The following is a 22,273-nucleotide window of genomic DNA, read 5'->3' as shown; positions in this document are numbered from 1 at the left end:
AGGCCTAAATCGGCAACAAATGAACAAAAATCTTTGGATGTACTCCAAACATTTGTTGAAAATCCCAGCACCTCGGCCAGAGTGGCTGCAGAAGATCTTGATATGAGCGATACCTCAGTGTTGAATGTTTTACACAAAAACAAGTATCACCCTTTTAAAGTAACCCTAACCCAAGAACTTGCAGAGGATGATTTTGATCGAAGGACTGAATTTTGCGAAATAATGATGAGAAAGTGTGACGAAATTCAAACATTTTTAAGTTCGATATTGTTTTCAGATGAAGATACATTCTTTGTTAATGGACAAGTTAAAATAGGCATAATTGCCGTTACTGGGCCGACCATAAACCACACTGGATGATAGAAGGCCACACACAAAGGCCTCAGAAAGTGAATATGTGGGCTGGAATAATAAACAATAACATTGTAGGACCGTTTGTGATAGATGGAAATCTAACAGGCGAAATTTATTTCAATATGTTGACAAATAACATTTTGCCAGCAGTGCGTGCTCTTCTTGGGACAAATTTTAATGCAGTATGGTTTCAGCAAGATGGAGCACCGCCCAATTACTATTTGCGGGTGCGCAATCTGTTAGATGAAGTGTTTTCTAACCGTTGGATTGGTCGCAGGGGTACCGTTGAGTGGCCGGCTAGGTCACCGGATCTTAATCCACTAGATTTCTTTTTGTGGGGCTTCTTAAAAGATAATGTGTATAAAACTAAACCAGCCAACATTGAGGAGCTGACAATCGTTTATTAGAAGAAGCAAGAAGAATTACACCAGAGATGCTTCAAAATGTGACTGCAGTAGGTTTTTATAATAGAATAGCTCATTGCCAACAAGTGTTCGGAGAGCAGTTTGAGCACCTCATTTAAAAGGTATGGTTATTTTTTGTAATACATAGATAATTTTTAATTTAATTCTTTTGGATAATTGTGTTCCATAAAGTGTCATTTTCAGTCAGAACAGTTTACTTGAGACTGTGAAATTGCGGAGAAATAATAATTAATCAAACGTTACTTATGAAATTCAAACGGCCCGTACTCTGGATAGGGTCAACCTTTTTAAGTGCGGTTTGCGGTAATGAGTTTCTCTTTACTAGACCTTTAATTTGATACCAAACTCGGCCTATGCTTACATTTAAGATTTTCGTCCGACTCCTCACGGGCCGTCCCCCTGAAAAGATAAAATGTCCCCACTGGTCTCAAAAACTAGGTTCTTAATACAAGTGGTGATGTACAAAATTTAATTTGTATTAGTGAAGCCATACAAAATTAGTGAAAGCGTTTCCATACTTTTTTTCCACCCTGTATATATACGTTTATTAAATGTATATAGGGGGCAATAGCGTAATTTTATTTAATTTCAATAAACACTGAATCACAAAAAATGCTTACTCCGCCGGGACTCGAACCTGGATCTCTCACTTGCCGGGTGAATGTGCTACCATTACACCACAGAGGCCTCACTTTTATATATAAACATATATATATAAACGTGTATATATATATATATATATATATATATACATAAAACATATATGTTTTAAATATTGGACACGATTTCCTTTACAGATGTAGTATTCAAAGTTAAGAGTACGAGACGACGTATGCAGGATGTTTCAGACCACCCGTATCGATTGTCTAGCGGATCGAGTTAAAGTTTAAACGGATATACCACGATAAAAATACACGAGTGCATGGCTAAAGGTATATTTATTAACAGTGAACGCAGTTTTTTATATTTAATTAATTTTATTTCCCAGCCTCTTAATTACCCAACTTATTGTAAAAGAGATAGTGTAAATTTCGACTCCGTAACCATAAATAAAGTTTATTTACCGTAGTTTTGTATTGGTTAGAGTTAGAAAGAACTTGACTGCGAAATTTGTTCTTGGCATTAATTTGATGTGCTAAGAGGCCCCTCACCATTTGAAATGTTTGATTTATGGACATTTTCATATTTTCGAAACCTACATTTTTCAGTGATAGAACATTTTTTTTAATATGGCCATGCACGGTTATTTGGAAGCTCGTATCATGAAGCATAGAAACAGTTTTAGTGTTTCACGTGAGAGGCAACAAAAACAAAAATACACTGTTCCTAAACATTTTAGACCGCCATTTTGAAACTAATGAAAATAATTCATTTTTATCCAAAATATTTTAAGGTTATGTACAACATAACGAGTTTTTAAATTTGAAAGTTTTGAGGGACCCTATGTTTTTGGCACACCTAGTATTTTTACAGAGTTTAAATTATTTTAAACAAATTCTTTGCTATTGATTTAGAGAGGAATCATTTTAAACTAAACAAACATCTGCAGTTAGCCCTTTGAGCGCTAGACGTTTAAGACAAGTGACCTGAAACAACCTCTATATACTTTAAATTGAAAGTAATTAAAATATTTCTAGGTTGTAACTAAATCTTATACGAATTTTTCATTGTAAATAACAAAAATAAAATGTACATTTTAGAGTAGCGTTTTCAACACTTACTTACTTACACTACTACTTATTTCACACTTAACTAAACTTTTGCATTCTGTCTTATTAACATCAACAACTAGGATATAAAGAAGAACTATTTGCTTACCTTGCAAATAACATAAAGTTAAATATTTTTATCAACTGAGAGGAAATTTTGATGCCTTAAAATTTACTGGAGTTTCCACTAAGGTACTATACAACGAAATACGTTTCCTCGTTCCTATTCTAGGATAATTGTATTTGTAAAAATATTATAATTATTACAGTGTTTTACTACACGTGCTTTGCTTTATGTGTCGTCAATAAATGCTTAAATTCTATTTTACTTGTTTCCTCTTCTATCTTTACTAATGTTCTCTTATTTATTTCAGGTAGCTGTAATTCAGGTATAAAGCAAGATTCAAAATTCAAGTTTTCAAATCACGTAATGGCACTCTTGTTTGCCAGAGTTGTACCTTATTATTTTTTTGTATTTATTTAATTATTATTTGCAAAAGGCGCTCAGATACGCGCAATAAATAACGCTATTAAATTTATCGTAAAAAACGGCAAATTGCTGAAACATTTTTGGTATTGGTTTCAGACGCTTGTACCTTATACTAACAGATAATCTGTGTTTATTTTATGACTGAAATTTTGTATTCCATATTCTTACTATTAATTGATTTTTAGCTTTGTTTAAAACTAACCTATAAACTGTACCTTATAGCAATTCCATTATAACATCTTCTATTGAAAGAAGTAATTACTAACTTTACAAACCTATTGCTTTAATATCCCCATGCAATCTGTGGATTGTAGTTAGTTTTAGTCATTAAAATTGTACTATTTTGACAGACCAGACATGGATCATAGTATAAAATTAGATATTTATACTATGAATCAGACTTTTATGTTGAATAAAACAGCATTTTACATCGAACAAACTGGTTGTGTTTAAAACTAGAATCGAGGAGCACGAGCAAATAAACAAAACCCATTGTTCGCGTAACACGTTTTTGAAAGTAACCATGACATGAATGACATCGAAATAGTCTGAAGGGTTTTCACGTATGAATTAAGGGTCGGAAACTTGATACCCTGGAAGAGTATGAAATCTTTTTATTGATTTATCGTGCTCATGATTTATTGTATTTTCAAAACGATGACCCAAATTGCGTAATATTTAACAAAAAGCTCTACAATTCTCTTTATATATTTAACACGATCCTCGGTTACAAGAGTATTTTTTTACAACTGATAAGACTCCAGTAGATAAGAAAACCAGGAAGTAAGGGAAATGTGTGACAACCTTCATTCAGCCCTCACTGTCTGTTCTGCCGACCAACACGGTTTGTATCGCGGTTGTGGGTGGGCAGTAGACCTAACCATTTACTTGTATGTGTTTCGTAAAATATTTTTGTCTGTATATATGTTTATTTATTAAATTGTATGTTTTTTTTATGTGGTTTTACGTGTTTTTTTTATATATTATTAATTGACTTCCGCGTTTTTATACCCCCGAAAAGTGTAGTGAGAGTCTAGAAAAGTGAATTTTGGACCGTTGACAAGGTAAAGTACCATATATTTGTCTATAATTACAGTTCCGTGGCTGTCCCGTTCTACAAAAATGGATTCGTTTTCTTTTTCGCTGTACTTTCGCTTGATTGTAGCCCCGGAAATGTTAAAAATCTATCACTTTTACACTCCTGATTACTGTTGTAGAATTATAGAGACAATCTCATTTTAAAGATGTAGCCTAATTAATACGCATCCAAACGCTTTTTGAGATATTTAAGTTTGTAATTCAGAAAAGATCTTGAAAATGTAAAGTTATTTGGAGGTTGAAATTATTTTTATGGGACAAAACTCACTGTCTCCTACCACAACAGGCTCTCAGATTCACTCTTCTTTAGATTTATAAATATTTGTAATTTGATTTTTTAAATCTCAAAATATTTGTAATTTATCATTTGGATCCTCAAAACCTACACACTTAACAAGGAAACTAAAAAGATTTTTGTTGCTTTTTAATCAAATCTTTAATATGAGACATCTTCCATAATTGTACTATCAAAAATAAGGACTTGTAAAGTGACTGAGGTTCGAAACACTGTTCTTATGGGGTTAAACCCATTGTTCCTAAGACCATGGTTTAAGAACGATATTGTACTAACCTATACAGTATGTATGTCATGAATGGTCCTATGTAGTAGTGTTACGGTGTAAGATCAATGTTAATGTGATCATGTAATGATCACAAACAATTGAGTAATTTAACGTGAGCGCCGAACCGGAGTTGTCTGGTTGAAGTCAGTGATTGAAAATGCCAAGGATACAGGCAATACACGGGCAGTCAGACAAAGACCATAGAGTAACATAGTATTTAGTAGTTCTTTAATAATACACTACTCTTGAAAATCGTCTTTGCCAATGGCGCTGTGTAGCGGGTTCAACGGTTATCGCAAGATAACCGGATCAAGCAACGTCAAGAGCGTGTCTGTTGCTTGGATGGGTGACCGCTGAGCGATCCTGTCCTTGCAAGCAGCCCGCCTGCCCGGCCATTGGTGGTGGTTCGGAAGTCACCTTTAAACCGTTGGTCCCCAGGTTAAGTGTTAGAGAGGGCTTCTTAGCCCTAACTTCGCCTGGTAAAATGAGACATCTTTACTTTACTTTACTTTTTACTCTATGCTCAGACCATCGATTCCGACAGCCTACAGTTGAGTATACTTGTACATAACTTCTTTGTTTACAATTTGATTGCGAAAATTGACATTGCACTTTTGATAATTATTTGTTTTAATACAAATTGATCGATAACAATGGAATGTTTTAAAACAATGTCTCTTTGCAGATGGCTTACGACAGTAGTCTTTAATCTGTCATACCAAATACAATATCCTCCACAATGAAAGTTACAAAATACTTGCCGTTTTAATGTTGCAACATATAAATGCATAAAAATGACCCAAAACCAGATACAACTTGTGGTAGCTTATTATGTTATGTAGCTTGCTGCTTATGTTAGGATCGGTTGGAAAATAAATTGAGCAATTTATTAAGAATTGCACTTTATAGTATTAGCAATTATGGATTGTAGGTGAAGGTCCAGGTAGTATGCTTTCACACACGCACCCCTCCCCCCACACTCACGAGCACCTGCAGTTCCCTCTCCCCCCCCCCCACATGTTATTCAGTGATATCTTAGATTCCAAATTCAAACAAATTATTAAGAGGATTTTCAGAAAAATTTTAATTAATTGGTTGGTTGTTGACTAGTAGTAAAGAGGTTTTCTCTATGTTAATTTGTAGTGCTCTAGCATTTTCCATTTATGTCTCAACTATTCTTTAAATAATTCAGCAGTTGTCAACTGGTTGTTTATATGAGTTCCACGTAAAAAAAATTTTATCAATAAACCAATTCCATTACGTGGTATTGTAATGGAGGGAGTAAGAGTGCAAGGCTGCTCTATATTAAACTGACGTACGAGTTCTGAATAATATACATCAGACCAGTGTTAATAATGCTCGGGTTATTGATTTGACATCGAGGATTGTTCATTACCTATAATGTTGTTCCCGAACATTGCTCTATAATATTTCAGTATGATCATTTTCAACAGGTACAAGTCATTTCTCTGTGTAAATATTTAAGTAAGTAACACGTAGGTAAACTCAAAATACATCACGTGGTGGGTGCTTAGTTTAATACATAGGTATTGCCAAATTGAGTACTCAAAGACTAATTTTTACTAATCTTTTTCAAATTTAATGTATGTTTGGGTAAATATAAAATAAACTGCTCCAACAGAGTATGAAAGGACCTTAACGAGGAACGGGAACGGGGGTGGTATATGTGGTTAATCACATTTACCATTTGACCCTACAATTCTTGCACCAAAATGGACCTGTACTGTTGTACAACCTCTCTCTATCAATATAAAACGCACATATGGACAGACGGACTGACCGCACTTTGACCTTTGACCCCAGAATATATAGGATGCTCTTGAACCAAGAGGAACGCATGTAACGTCTATGACACCTTTCTATATAGACTTTATCGACAGACGGATGTACAACTACACGATTTAAGAAGAATTCGTCAGGTCCTTAAATGAGTTATATTTTCCTTTGAATATTCTCCTGTTATAAATACATCAAAAGGTACATTGAAGGTAAATTCAAAAGGTAAATGAAGTTTTATATTGGAGTCAGTGGTAACCTATATAAGGTTATCTGATCTACGAAAATGTGTCCAAGTCAAATCGGTAACTTTACCCTTGTTTACACCGTCAATAGAACCTTCTCAGTATCTTGACAGTTACGAGTTGAAAACTTCAACTTGTGTACATTTCTGGGTATTCTCACTCTTGTTTGTTTATAATACCCCCTACCTGGGCAGGTTGTAACACAAGAAGTCTTCGTTTTTAAATTTCTACATTTTGTAAATAACCATACCAAAGTACAGATCGATTTACTTTTAGTTAAGCAGTTCCATTGCAAATAATGAGATTTTGTCACTTAAGTCTTATAGACCTCTAATTTTTGCGGTTCTTTTACCGTTATAATCTAATCTATTAACAATTTTGTTCTGTGATATTTCAAAGGTATTTCAAGACGTATCTTTTACCGTGCAATTACTTGCTACACACTGAAGCATGAATTAAAGTACACGAAATGCTTCTAATTTGAGAACTTCAAGCTTAGTCTACATTGAAAATCGCTTAGACAGGCAAGTTGTAATTGACACATTATTATTCCCCCACAATAATTAAATTTTATTTATTGCCCAACTCGCTCCACTGAGTCTCAAACAACTCATGATTTAGAGTTTAATATACATATTATACTTGTTTATCTTTACACTGCTAGCAACTTACTAAACGTAAACGTGACAGACGACATACTATTAAGAAGATAAAATACAAATTTAATTATGGAAGACAGATTAAGAGGTGTAAAACACCAAGGTTTTGAATGAAAGGATACTATCTAAAAATCGCATGAAGCTAGGGATGGTGTAAACTTTTATATCGATCAAAATTAAAATGTTGGTTTGGGCTTGATTTTCACACTAGCTGCTTACGAAAAGAAGTAACGTACCATTTCCAAAATCAAGCAGTTGTGGATATTTAAACGTAAAAACTTTATTTCGGTTAAATATAAACATTGCTTACTGAATTTCGCAATGTTTTAGTTGGCTGAGATTTAGCGAAGCCTATCCACTCGGGCTGGAAAAAATCTAATTTTTCTGTCTGTCCGTACGATATTCTCGAAAAACAAACTGGCCTGTATACACTTGAAAATTTTTTGCATGAATCTTCATTTATATATGAGGAACACGTTGGTACAAGTCACTTCATGGGAGTTGGGTGATCGTTAACGAATTATTTTACATTGGTCTTATGGGTAACCATGATGGCAACGAGAAAATAGCAAAATAAATCAATTAGTAAAAAAACTCAGCACACCCATAATAAATCTAAACATGTGAAATAATAACACATGTAACCTAACTGTAGAAATACAAACCATTTTATAGTGATTTTGAGTGTGGGCTATTATGTTAATTATATTTTTAAACACTGATATTAACAATGAAGTTAATGAACAAAAGTTTGAATGTATCATGTGGCAAGATATGTGTTCAGTAAGATTTCATATGTAGACTTGAATGTTTGATGTTTTGCATGAAACTTTATTTCTACAAGGATGAGTTCTATGATGGTGCATTTGTCATGTATGGTATTTGGATAAGCGTCTATCATCCAATAGTCTGGTAAAATTTCCCTTTTGTCTGCCGGGGATGTAACACTTATTTTCTGTATGAGTGTCGTCTGTCTGTCTAAGTGATGCCTCAAGAATGAAATGAAAGACACTTTAGTATGCAATCAGAGCGAAGTCTGTAAGGCAACACGCGGTGTGGCGTATTCTTACATTGTAAATATTTTACACGGCAATATTTATCATTTTTTGTGAATTATATATAACACTAAACCATTCCCATTGTTTAAATTTAATCCATCATAGAGGAAAATTCAAAAAGATTAGAAGAGTCTGGATCAAAAGATTTAGCACCGTAGCGCTATCTATGCGTCGCCGCACGGAACTATCACGAACAGTATTTCTGCCACACAATCCTCCTAATGGTGCGAAGTCTATATCGTGTAAAATCAACGGTTGAGTTTTGTGACATTTTTATTACAAGATATTCGATTTCTTTAAAAACTTAAACAACTTCTATGGCCTTTTACGCGTTGATGTTATTTAAAGAATCAACCTTAGTTTCGATTGTACAGCAGTGAATATTCATCTAGTTGACCTTTCCGTTGTGTGCTGGCTTCTCAGACACAGGTTTATTTTAGTCGGCGTTGAATGAAGTTGAGTGGATGGCTCAGCTGACAATTTGTGGCCAGTCCATTCATCATAGGAGTTTTTATGTTACTGTACCCATATTTGCCGGTCTTAATGAACATATTCCATGGCCTGAAAATTTATGTCCATCAAATTAAACTTTATACAGTTTCCGGTGTAAAAAACCCGTGTATAAACTCAATTACGTCATACAAGAACAGTGTGTTTCTTTCAAATCCTTTTTAGACAGTTTGGTTTTACTATAAGACTCAGAAACAAAGTGGACTTTTAAATAAAATCGGAACTAGATTAATTATTTCGTAAAATTTTATTTTTCCGCATGCATTTTTATTTAATTCGTTGTAATTTGTAGCTTAGTAACTGATTTTGGTTCTATATTCGAAAAATGAGTCGATGAACAATTTCAGTTTATTGCAAAAACCTGAATTTAATGTATGCATTTTTCTCTGAAAAAATTCTTTCGAATATTCAATCACCCACTACGTCAAGAAAACTAAATTACAATTTAATGTAATGTTAAATTACAACGTGAGTTTAATTTAATATAATAAAGTGTAGAATATTTTCGACTGTTTTCTATAAAGAGCAAGGGCTAAGAGCAAAACACGAAGTAAAGCTATTAATTTCTTTCCAGCATGTGCGTGAACATATTTTCTGGACTAATTTGACCAACTGTAATTTTAAACTCAATAATTGTATACAAGTAGAAAGTGGTTCCAGGAAAAATTATTGCTGAACCGCTGGAATATTAAAGGTTAGCTTTCCTTATACACAAGCGTTAACAAGCGATGTTGCTGTATATCGAATTTTTCTTGGGAAATACAAAAATATGTTTTTTTGTGAAACAATAGCATTCAAAAGAAGCCTTGGAATGACAAAGTTTCAGAACTGTTTATTTGAATCGCGCAGTTTATCTGTTTTCGCTGTTCAATCTATAAAATAATGGAATACCCAGAACCATGCCAGAATAGTTTCTTGTGATTTTGAAGAAACAAAGGAGGGTTAACTTTATTATTTTTAACTTTAAGATAGTACCTACTTTAGATCACTTTCATCATTTAATCATCGCATTGTATCTTATTTTTAGTCTCATAACAACCGCCCTATTTTTAAAACTGCGTGCAACTTTTTCGACAGTAATTTTAATCGTGTATAATGGAAATTTTAAAGTATTTAAATGCTTTTTCAGTCTTTGTCAATATTATCAAAGTTTATTTAGAGAAAAGCTTTTTTGAACTCTATCTTTGAAATACTAAAAAGGAATAAACTTCAGAAGCAAAACTAAAAATCGTATAAAGGTAAATGTAAAGCATACCTTTTTTTACCAGGCGAGATTAGGACTAAGAAGCCCTCTCTAACACTTAACCTGGGGAGTAACGACTTAAAGGTGGCTTCAGAACCACCACCAACGGTCGGGCAAGCGGGCTGATTGCAAGGAAGGACAGGATCGCTCACGGTTACCCATCCAAGCAGCAGCCACGATCGACATTGCTTGATCCGGTTATCTTGCGATAATAATAATTCTTTTATTGCATTTTGACAAAAAACACTAACTGTAAAGTTTTGTTTGATATTATTAATTAAATTCCCTAACTGTACACATACATATTTACAAGTACCCATTCATAACATACATCTCTTGCCCATTCACACCAACATTCATTCTACATGAGACTTAGGGGCTCTAACTAATTAATTTTTATTTAAATTTTTATTTCTCCCAGCATCTAGCCTTATGAACTCTTCGACAGAATAAAACAGCAGTAGGGCGCTTCAGAAGAGCTTTGAAGTGGTTTAAAGTATCCGACTGAAACCCTGAGGGAGAGTCGGTTGAGAAATTTGACTCCGTAACCTTGCTATCGCATACTGCGCTAAAATTATATTTTCATCTAATTCTAACGGTCATTTAAACTGAAACGGTTAACTTAAATAGTTTTTTTATATTAAGACATTCAATATTTAAACAATAAAGATTTTTCCATTCGTGGTTTTCAAGAGTCGGATTGTGTATCTAATCGCATGCTGTGCCTTTTTTACTGGCATGTAATAATACATCTGTATTGCAAAAATCCAATACATTCATTTTATCGCAATCGCCAATTTAATTGAATCAACCAAGTGTTGGTTAGGCATTCATTCTTTACAATAGCCAGACTTAAACATGCATCATATTTCATTCACCCTCAGGTCTCATTCATTCCCTAAATTTCTCACCTCTACCTCGGGTTAATCTATCCCATCAAGTGGTCTCCCAGTTGTGTGCCTTATCACTATAAAACACTTTTTGATAACAAAACGGCTTTAGAAGAGCTTTGTCTTCGACGTTGTGGTACATATATATAAATCGTGTCCTACAAAACTACTGACAAATTGAACTCCTGCTGAGAGTAGGTAAACGTTCAAGCAGCACATTTTATGTGTCTTCGTTTAGTTTTGTTTTGAAAAAAAGCGACGTTTCCTAAATATAGAGGTAGGGAAGTGTCAACAGTTGAACAATTTTGAAACTCTCCTTGCACAACTCTCTCCATTGAAGTGTTACAGTTATTCTGACTCCTTTTTGTAGTTTGAAAATTTTGTAAGTGTGTTCGAACATCCCACCTCCCAAGATGATTCCATAATGTGCCGTCAACAGCACTTGAATTAGACAATTCTTTGTAAAGCTTTTACTTACATCAAAAAATGCCTGAGGATGGGTGAACGACGTGACAAAAAGTGCTGTATTGTTTTATCTTACAAGTACTTTCATTTTTTGTGAGCGTTATTGTCATGTTATTAATTATTTGTTTCGGTATGGTTGCCTAAAATTTTAATTTTGATTGACTTAAATGTGACCTTCATCTAGTATTATAAAACGTGAATTGGTCGATCAAACTAGAAACAACTCATCTTTTTTAACAGTCTCGAGTGTGTTTATGAAATTGTCACAATTATATTGTAAACTTATTTTCGCTGTGATAGTGAAATTGTCACAATTATATTGTTAACTTATTTTCGCTAGTGTGCAGTGAAATTGTCACATTTATATTGTAAACTTATTTTCGCTGTGCTGTGAAATGTGTCACAAATTATATTGTAAAACTTATTTTTGCTGTGCTGTGGGAAATTGTCACAATTATATTGTAAACCTTATTTTCGCTGTGCTGTTTTAGATGGTCTAATAAGTATCAGATAGCCGAGTATAAAAGTCAGTATTTAAGGAAACGCATTAATAACTAAGAAGTGTATACTTGGGGTTTTGTTATGTTCTTTAACTATGTTTTCATATTTTTTGCGCCTCATATTTTAATTAACACGTTAGAATATAAATACACCACCTTGTTGGCAAAACAGACTTCGGTAGCAAGCAACATTTCCAAACTTATAGCTCATTCTCAAGATGACTTGTGAAACAGTTAGAACACACAGACAATCAATCAGAAAGAAAGTGTTTACATCCCCCTGGCGAACAAAAAAAACATTTGCCCAGCTCTGCTGAGTGATAGTCTTCAATTAAGTTCTGCCACATGCCATGGTTAGGGGACACATGTAATGTGATCGAACGTTTCTTTTCTATGTAGAAATGAAGATTCGTGTAAAAATTTAAAGTGTACATATGAATATATTCCTCAAGATATCTTCACTCATGATACATTCACCATTTTTCATTGCAGTATTCAATAATAAAATTTCCTGTGAGCTAGGATGGTTACTGCACCTCAAATGCGCTGAAACCTAATCTTGTACCTGACTTTTAATATTGACTTTTTACTCTATAACTAAAAATGGCGGAATGATAAATCTTTATAAGGGTAATTCTAAGCAATATATGGGTCAACCTCGATTTTTCTCATATTACAATATAATGTTCCAATATGTTCAATTAGAAAAGGAAAATGACTAGAATTTCTTGCCGGAAAGCATTTATAGGGAGCAGGCAAAACCGCCAGACGGGTCATATATTGCTTACAATTAACTATTAGTGATCAGGGGCCACTGACGTGATCTGGGCTTCAAATTTGGAACTATCGAGTTAATTTTTTTGTCTAAAAGAGCAAGCAGCGCGGAAGCGCTGCAGCAGCGGGGGCAGGCCCATCGTGCGTATGATCCTTTTTTTAATTAAAATTACTGATTAGATTGTTCATTACATATTACCAATATAATGTAGGTAATGTATGTAAAACAATTTTAAAACACATGACGTCTGGCCGTTGCCTGTACTCCCTATAACTGCTTTCGGCAAGAAATTCTAGTAACTTCCTTTTTTTATTGACTATTGGAACTTTTATATTCGTAATTTATGCAGAAAAATCGAGGTTGACCATATATTGCTTAGAATTACCCTTTATAAGATTGTGCCCAGTTTTTTTACACATTTATTTTCTGTGCTATTTTTTGTTACTACCATGATTGCCGTAAGATTGATGAAAATTATTTCGCCTAACGCTCTCAGTCAAATCGCATGAAATTACATGCACTATCATTGAACTCGAGTGTTGTGTTTATAAAAAATTTATAATATTCATTCAAAATTATAGACAGAGAGACTGGAAACATTACATTTTCAAACTCTTCGAGTGATCCTCCTATTCAAATATTTGTAGGGTCTTCATCAAATTCAATTTTAAAAAGCAGTTTATTTTGTAAAAGATATATTATTTTGTTTTATTTCAGTATTAAATAAAAAAACAAAAACATATAAATTTATCATAGAAGTTAGTTAGTTTAATAATAGTAAATTTGTGAACTAATTGTTTCCTATACAGTTAATAATAAAGAAATTATATTTCAAATAAAATGTTTAAGGGTTTCTTTTTATTTCTTTGATTTCAATACAAAATTGTAATAATCCTTTTGAGGCTAAACATTCTTAGTTTTATTGCTGAGCTAGTCTATGTTACTGTATCAGTATTTCGACTCAATTTATTATGAAAATACAGTTATTATATGACAATTACTTAACAAAAACGCGCATCCAATTAATTAGTTGCAGTTCAATTATTAAATTGTGAATTTATTGTTTTGTTAATACTTTCAGGCCCCCCGTGAAGATGCATGGTAAAGACAGTAGAAGCATAGACTGCTCGTACAAAAAATTTTAGTAGTTTATGTATTTTTTTATTGAAAGAGATTTATTAGAAATAATTAATGATTCTCATTCTATTTGTTTTTTAATTGCTGTACCAATTTAATTTAATCACTTCAATAGATTTATTGACTTACTTTGTCCTTATTTGTCATAATATTAGAATGATTATTCATATCTGACATAATTTGGCCGAATAAAGCAGAATTACCCAGAAATGTTTCAAGGTTGAGATATAGTTCTGAGTAATAGTTTCAGTTCAGAGGTTAAAAAAAAAAAAAAAATATCAACGTTAATAGGTTTAAATGTAACATCAAGACATATTTGAAGTTGACATTGGAGAATAACACAATACAATTGAGTTTACCTAAGCATCCTTTTCGACTTCGATAAGGCTTTAAAGTCATAGTGGACAGGTTATGGGACCATTTCTTTCGCTCGAAAAATTCCCATAATTTCGGTAATTTCAAATTTTAGGTAAAAAATAAATTTCAAATAAATAAAAAATAAATACGCTCAACGCTGACTGTGATATTTGGAGAAATTTGAAATAGTTCGAAAATCACTCGTCGTTGCTACCTATGTCATCGGCCTTTTGGATTTGAAATGAAAAATAACACATACGTTATTCGTTAATAAATTTATAAAGTGCTGAAAATGATGAATATGATTGAAAAAACTTAGGCACAAATGTACCAAATCTGTTGAAGTTGGACGTGGAATTCTCAGAGTAAGTTACAATTTTCAGCGTAATTATTTTACAGTAAAGTTAAAAATGAAAGGTATAATATTGACATTGAAATAATTCACCGCACCCAAATTTTCGATTGTCAGTTTGTACCCAAATGGGCCGCACACCGGAGGTGCGGTTTATTCCCGCCGACACATCACACCTCTCGTGCCGATTGCCAGGGTACCGCCACGCCGCCGCTGGCTCGCACGAGGCATTAGCAACACATTCCCGCATTAGCCGAGGTGCCTTCTCTCCCTAATTAGACTATCCCAAGGTTAAAACTAGTCACCAATATTTGTTATTTGTTATTTTTGAATGAATCACCTGGCATAATCTGAAGTTTATATAACGTGTCGATTATTGTATGTCTTGATAATATGTGATCTACAAAGTAGGACGGGAGGCATAATCTGTCGGTTATATAACTGTGTCGATTATAACAAAGTAGGACGGAGGCATAATAATCTGTCGAATTATATAACTGTGTCGAGTATATCCAAAAGTAAGGACGTAGCATAATCTGAAATTGTTATATAACTGTGTCGATTATACAAAGTAGGACGGAGAGGCATAATCTGTCGTTATATAACTGTGTCTCGATTATACAAAGTATAGGGACAGAGGACATAATCTGTCGTTATATAACTGTGTCGATTAATCCAAAGTAAGGCTGAGGCATAATTCTGTTGTTATATAACTGTGTCGATTATACAACAAAGTTGGACCGGAGGCATAATCTGTCGTTATATAACTGTGTCGATTATGTACAAAGTTTGGACAGAGGCATAATCTGAAGTTATATAACTGTGTCGATTATACAAAGTTGGACGGATGACATAATCTGTTGTTATATAACTGTGTCGATTATACAAAGTTGGACGGAGGCATAATCTGAAGTTATATAACTGTGTCGATTATCCAAAGTTGGACGGAGGCATAATCTGAAGTTATTATAACTGTGTCGATTATACAAAGTATAGGACGGAGGCATAATCTGTCGTTATATAACTGTGTCGATTATACAAAGTGGGACGGAGGCATAATCTGAAGTTTTATAACTGCGTCGATTATCCAAAGTTGGACGGAGGCATAATCTGTAGTTTTATAACTGCGTCGATTATCCAAAGTTGGACGGAGGCATAATCTGTAGTTTTATAACTGCGTCGATTATCCAAAGTTGGACGGAGGCATAATCTGTAGCAATATAACTTTGTCGATAGTAATAATCTTTAGTGCGCAGAGACAATTAACAACTGCATTATATACTTTAACAGAGTAAGGTAAGGAAATACAGCATTTAAATTGTGTTTTTCAACATAAAAACGTACAATTCTTGTTCCATATCAGAACCGGGGACTTTCATGTTGATAATGTTTTCAAAATTTCAAAAATGTTCATCCATTATGAACTCATCATCAGAGTAAAACGCTTTTGACACCAAAAGGTGCTTCATACAAGCTTTGAATCTTGTTGGTCATTGAGTTGTTTGATATCATCAACGATCCTTACTGATTAGTCTGATACCAACTTGAGACGGTAAGCGTTCAAAAGCTGCCGTTCTGCGTTGTTCGGTTCGAAATTTGTCCCTCCCTCCTGTTCTGTACTGATCCCTCCCCTGTACCAACTCAAATTTGTGTCGACAGGGCAGGACAACCTCGATAATATAGAGGCAGGGAAAATTCAGTAATCCAAGTTCCATAAACGCTTCTTGGCACGACGTCGATTATCGAGGACATGCGAGTTGTTAGAAAACTGAGAATTAATCAAAATCAAATCTTAATGAGCAATTGTGAGTTCTATTTGGTTAGTGGTGAGTGCAGAGGTATTGTAACCTGTATTATGTAATTTAGTTTTAATAGCTAGTGTTTATGTATTATTAAGTGCATGTTTTAGGGTCACTGTATTGTTCTTTAACCCAGATTGTAGTTATGCATTAGTTTAGTCATTTTCCTGAAGAAGAGATCAGATTGCAGATCTCGAAACGTAGTGTTACTCATTGTATTGTATCAATAAACGACGGTAAATGTCCAGAAACATTTTGCTTAGTTCACAATTGTGTGTTTTATGTACAAGATATATCGATACGTTATGGTACAATGCGTAGCGTTTGTAAGAGCCTTAGTTTCATAATTAATAAAATTGTCGTTGCCGTTTTCAATAATAGCCATCAAACTGATGTGGAATGGTTTCGTGAACGTATTAACGATATTAAGCGTGATGAAAATTTAAACTTGTAGTTTTCACAATACGTTTTTAACGATTATAGGAACTAAATTCTAATTTAATAATAATTAAATACCAAATTATGATGGTCCAAATTATACATTTGTAAAGGAATAATTAACTTTCTTATATTGTAATGTTAAAGGTATTTACCATTTACCACGCAAATTTTTATATTATAGACTCTGTTCATACAGTATTATCATTAGTCATGGATATTTTAAGATGTCAAGATCACTAATTACAGAGCAGCACTGACAGTGTTTGTTAAAAAAGTATTAAATAAACAGCATTAGCAACGGGTAAGTATGACACTACAACATACTTAAATCTTTTTTACATGGCTGAGACCATAAATATGTTCTGAAGCTACTGATTACTTACTATTCAATTTAAATCTATCATTCCTATGAATTAAAAAAATAATATATCTTAAATTTATATCAATTATTTCATTTCACATTAACTGGTCACTTCGTCCACTCGATTGAAGTCAGTTTCTACCTTAAATTATACTTTAATTGTAAAACTTCGGTAAAATGACAAAAACTATTTGTTGATTTTGTTTCCATTTTGGTAAATCAAGTTTTTTATAAATCAATAACTTCAACGGAATCGGACTCCCGATTTTTGTTTTTTCATTTTTTCAATTACTTTTTAGTAAACTATTATTACTATTTAAATAATTCAGAATTACTGACATGTACTGCTGAAAAATCGTTCTCAACAAAGAAGCAGGTCAAGAAATTGTCTAAACCCTCCCCCTCCCCAAACATTTTCTTGGCTACATTCTTGTTCAGATCCGTTTCGATTCAACTGTAATTCACGCACGAAATAGAAACTATTATTCAGGAATAGTGCAGACGTAATGACGAATGCTTTCGATTAATGTACATACAACATCACACATAGCAGAGAGAATCCATACTTCTTTCGTATGCGTAGAAAGGTTTGTTTGTAATTTAGCTTGAAAGCATCTTTATCGCTCTTCATAAATTGATACGCGAGGCATTCCAACTCGTAGTGCAGACTACGCTGTTATTACAATCACTATCTCATTATAGCTACGATAGAATGTTACTGTTTGAAATGATTCTGTAGACGCACACATGGTGACTGGTGCCATTATTCATATCTTCTTCTCCGGTTATGAGGCCAATTATGGTTCTTCTCCGGTTATGGGGGATAGTTATGGTTCTTCTCTGGTTATAGGGGCTAGTTATGGTTCTTTTCCGGTTATGGAGCAAGATATGGTTCTTCTCCGGTTATGGGAGCTAGTCATTGTTCTTTTCCGGTTCTGGGAGCAAGATATGGTTCTTTTCCGGTTATGGGAGCAAGATATGGTTCTTCTCCGGTTATGAGGGCTAGTTATGGTTCTTCTCTGGTTATGGGGGCTAGTTATGGTTCTTTTCCGGTTATGGGAGCAAGATATGGTTCTTCTCCGGTTATGGGAGCTAGTTATTGTTCTTTTCCTGTTATGGGAGCAAGATATGGGTTTTCTCTGGTTATGTGGGCTAATTATGGTTCTTTTCCGGTTATGGGGGCTAATTATGGTTTTCTACGGTTAAGGGGGCTAATTATGGTTTTCTACGGTTATAGTTATGACTACCATACGCGCTAAGTTGTTAGTATTAATATCAAAATTTCAGTTGTCAAACAAAATTCATTTTTATACTGTTAACATGATTATCCATATTGCCATTTATGTGCATAATTAATCAATTAATTGAAAACTGTGTGTAAGACATTAACCTATTCAGTTTTCTTAATCCTTTTAACTTCTAAATAACTTTTTAAAATCTTCTATTTGTCTGATGTATTTCAATCTAAAATAAAGTGGAAACCTACCAGTTTTTGATAGAATCGATGTTGTACCAATAGATTTGAAATTGATGCCACGTGAAAGATAGCAGAAACTAGAGCGAGAGTACGTTGAAATCAGGTCCTTGCAACGATTTTAACATTACCATTCCACTGTATTAGTTTTTTATTTCTGCCTTATAGTAAATGCTTCCTAACCCTCGACGAACGATCGCATAATAAAACCTACACATCAAATTGTTGTTAGAAACTCTGGTTATTACCAAACCGCGACTACACTCTCAGTTTGTAACATAAGCTCAGGTATGAGAAAACAAACACAAACAAGATTAGAATTCCCAGAAATATACACTCGTTTACATTCCTACCATTCCGACTGTGGGGAGGGGGGAGGGGGATACAGGCTGAATGTGTAAACACAGATATTGCTCTCCTTTCAAGGAAAACACTTGAGATCCTGCCATCGTAAACACTGATTGGTTACATTTATCTTTTTTGAGATTATGATGATAAAATTTTTTTTTAAATTCCAGATTAGACTATTACTAGTAACTTCAATCCACAGAATAGCATATAGTACAGGAGTCGAGAGTAAGTTTCCAGTATATAAGCTCACAACATAGTTTTTTTTTTTTTCTTTTTAATCGAATAAGGAACTTTTCCTACCAAAACTATCTATCATCAGCCGCGCAATGTTAGGCGAAGGTCAAACTTGGATGGTATGGAAAAGGTTAAATGCGAACAAATATTTTTTTAAGATGGCGTTCCCCTATTTTAAGCCTTATTCTGCCATTCTCATGGGCAGCTGGCCTGTGCGAGTATCAAACAAAATAAGGAGAAAAGTCGATACAGTATAAGGGCCGATGGTACAGATGAAAAGTGGAACGCCACAGAGAGGATTAGAACCCACGCTGTTTCTAACTCTGATACAAATTGCGACGTCTTATACCGCTCGGCCATCGGTACTTATTTCTTATTCTGTTTTTCTGTCTTTATACTCTTAAAACCGACCGTCAGACTCGTAAATAATTGTGAAACATCGACAAACAATATTTATCTAGATCAAGAGACCACTTTAAGGGACTTTATGTGATTAGCAAACTCTGATTAAACATTTGTTTACGTACCTGAAGGTTGGTGTTAATTGGGCCAAGGTAGGAAAATTATGATCCGAGAAAAATTATTATTTCATAATTTTAACCTTTTTGATACTACACAATTTCGACCTCCATCAAAATTAGCGCGGCTGACGATCTTAGCGCGAACTTCTAAGAAATGATAAACTAGAAAAATTCAAAGAAGAACCAGGTTGTGTCCTTATACAATTCAAATTGTCTCTCGACTCCTTGACTGTTGGTAATAACATTTTTTTCATTGCGTTATTGGATTTTGACCTTATTCGTTGTTATGTTGAATAATGGTTATTACATAACATTGTTAATTACCACATATTATGGAGTTTACTTGGTAGTGTCTTCGGTAAGACATTATTTTTTAAATCAAAATGTTGTTGTGAGTACAATCTAGTAGAATGGCTGGAAAGATTCCATTTCCCCTACTCTTACAGGAGAACTTTTAGTTGGGTTCCTCTCTGGTAAAAGCAACAAAATTTGGTAACAGGAAGCCTAATAGCTTGTATAAAATGTATTGGCCAAACAGGCTATGGATTTTAACAAATTTGCGTTAACACTAATTTTGCTTCCACATATAACCGCTTTAACACTTAAAACTGATTGTCAGACACATGAATAACAGTTATATCACCGTCAAACAACTAGATGAAAGTCTTACTTTAAGGTTTGTATAGCGTTAGCTGAAGCTGATTTAGCATTTCATCACAACTAATTATGATCAATACAAATTATTTGCGTCTTTGACGGTCGTTTTTAGTGTATCGACTAAATAAAGTATGTGATGAAATTTATTATTTCATATTTTTAACCCTTTTGATACCTTATTATTTCAACCCCAACCAAAACTAACGCAGGTGACGTTAATGTCTTTCTTAGGGAAAATATTCCTATCGATTCTAAGAACAACGGGTTGTGTGCTTATCAATCTAAATTGGCTCTATGCTCCCGGAATATCGGATTTGGATTAATACTTTTCTGATCCAATTTAAGCGATCCAGGATTTGGCCTGGGTTGTTTTCCTGGTCGTCCCACATATCCAGACAATCAGGGCAGCAAGGTCTGGCTAGTGACGTCATCAGACCGGTGGACTTAACGGTTAATCGATAGCGGCTCGTATGTTCTCTGGCATTGTTGTCTCTTTTTAACCGTTCACTTCCCTGTGGAACCAATTGGATCACGCGGTGGTTAATTTATTTTTTATATATCTGTTATCATTGCTTGATTGTTATTACTTTATTGATTTTACTCGTGAATAATTAAACTCCTTTTTATATTACTGAATATGTGGACCGTTACTAACCGACATACACCTTAAAAATAAGAATTCTTTCTTGAAGAAAGCGTTTTTTCTTCAATTTTACTGCAGACATGAAAACCAACTATCAAATTAAGTATGCAAATGATTAGTTTTACTGGTTAATACAATACAAAGTATTAATATCCAAAAGACATGCTTATGTTTATTCGTTAAAAAAGTTGCTGAATAGTAAAAGAGATTTGATACATTAATGATAAGACATTTACTTAACAACCAACCTACAGTGGCGTTACTTAGCGGGAAAGGCCACGTAGGTCGGTTAGCATTGCTAGACCTCTTGGTCTTGGCGCTGAATACCAAGCGCATTCTCTTTGAGATTGTAGAAACTATATTTAACAGTTCTGGCACAAGTTCTCTTAGGGCATAGGCCCTTGGGCATATAATATTTAGCAGCGAAAAAATTTAAATTGTAAAAATTGCTCTTCCAATCTTAATTTATACTCGTATTCTCTGGATGGTGGCACGACACCCCTTACGTTACGATCTTATCGGTAACCAAAACTGGAAGATTTGTCAAAACTTTCAACTTTTCTATGCATTTTGTCATTATATAACAGAAACACAACTATATGAATGAATAAAAACTACGTAATTATGAGACAATTACGTTATATAATTTGTTAATTATACCCTTTAAGTAACTTAAAAAGTTATCCACCTGTTTGGGGACTATTTATAGAATAATTATTTATTACAATTAAGAACTGTACTTATCTTATTATTATTCATTTATAGCAATAATTTACGTTTTAGGGAGTGTTCAATACATTCAAATATAAAAAAATAAACTTCATAGAGAATCTTTATGCATTTTTATAAGCCGAAACATAGAGACGTGAAAAAAATAAATTATCATTATATTTAAGAAAAATACATACTTCAATTCAATTTTTGTAAATCTACTTTAAATTATTAGAAGGTAATAATGCCACCCAAACTATAAAACTACAGAACATGTAAAGTCCACGTTAAATCCTCACTACAGAATTAAAATCTTGAGATATTTCACCCTCGCAGTGGAGAACCATCTTCAGTCAAGAGACTTTAAATCGAAACATTAACTCAAGAGAGTTTCAATTAACCATCTCTTGACTGAAGATGGCTGTTCACAGTACAGGCCAAATATTGCAATATT

General features: G+C 33.7%; 1 protein-coding gene across 3 annotated transcripts in view; it reads left to right on the top strand.

The window, feature by feature from the left end:
• The window catches only part of LOC124363079 (long-chain-fatty-acid--CoA ligase 1), a 117,839-nt gene that overhangs the window by 42,974 nt on the left and 52,592 nt on the right, over positions 1 to 22,273 (top strand). The window contains exon 2 of one of the 3 annotated variants that reach the window (XM_046818174.1): positions 2,863 to 2,877. The exons of the other annotated variants lie outside the window; for them this stretch is intronic. Coding sequence (XP_046674130.1) covers positions 2,863 to 2,877 — 15 coding nt within the window. The remainder of the gene's footprint in view (positions 1 to 2,862; positions 2,878 to 22,273) is intronic. 3 annotated transcript variants of the gene reach the window in all.

This window comes from Homalodisca vitripennis, chromosome 5 (assembly GCF_021130785.1).
Source record: "Homalodisca vitripennis isolate AUS2020 chromosome 5, UT_GWSS_2.1, whole genome shotgun sequence".
Taxonomy (NCBI): domain Eukaryota; kingdom Metazoa; phylum Arthropoda; class Insecta; order Hemiptera; family Cicadellidae; genus Homalodisca; species Homalodisca vitripennis.
This window is presented reverse-complemented; position numbering and strand designations above follow the sequence as displayed.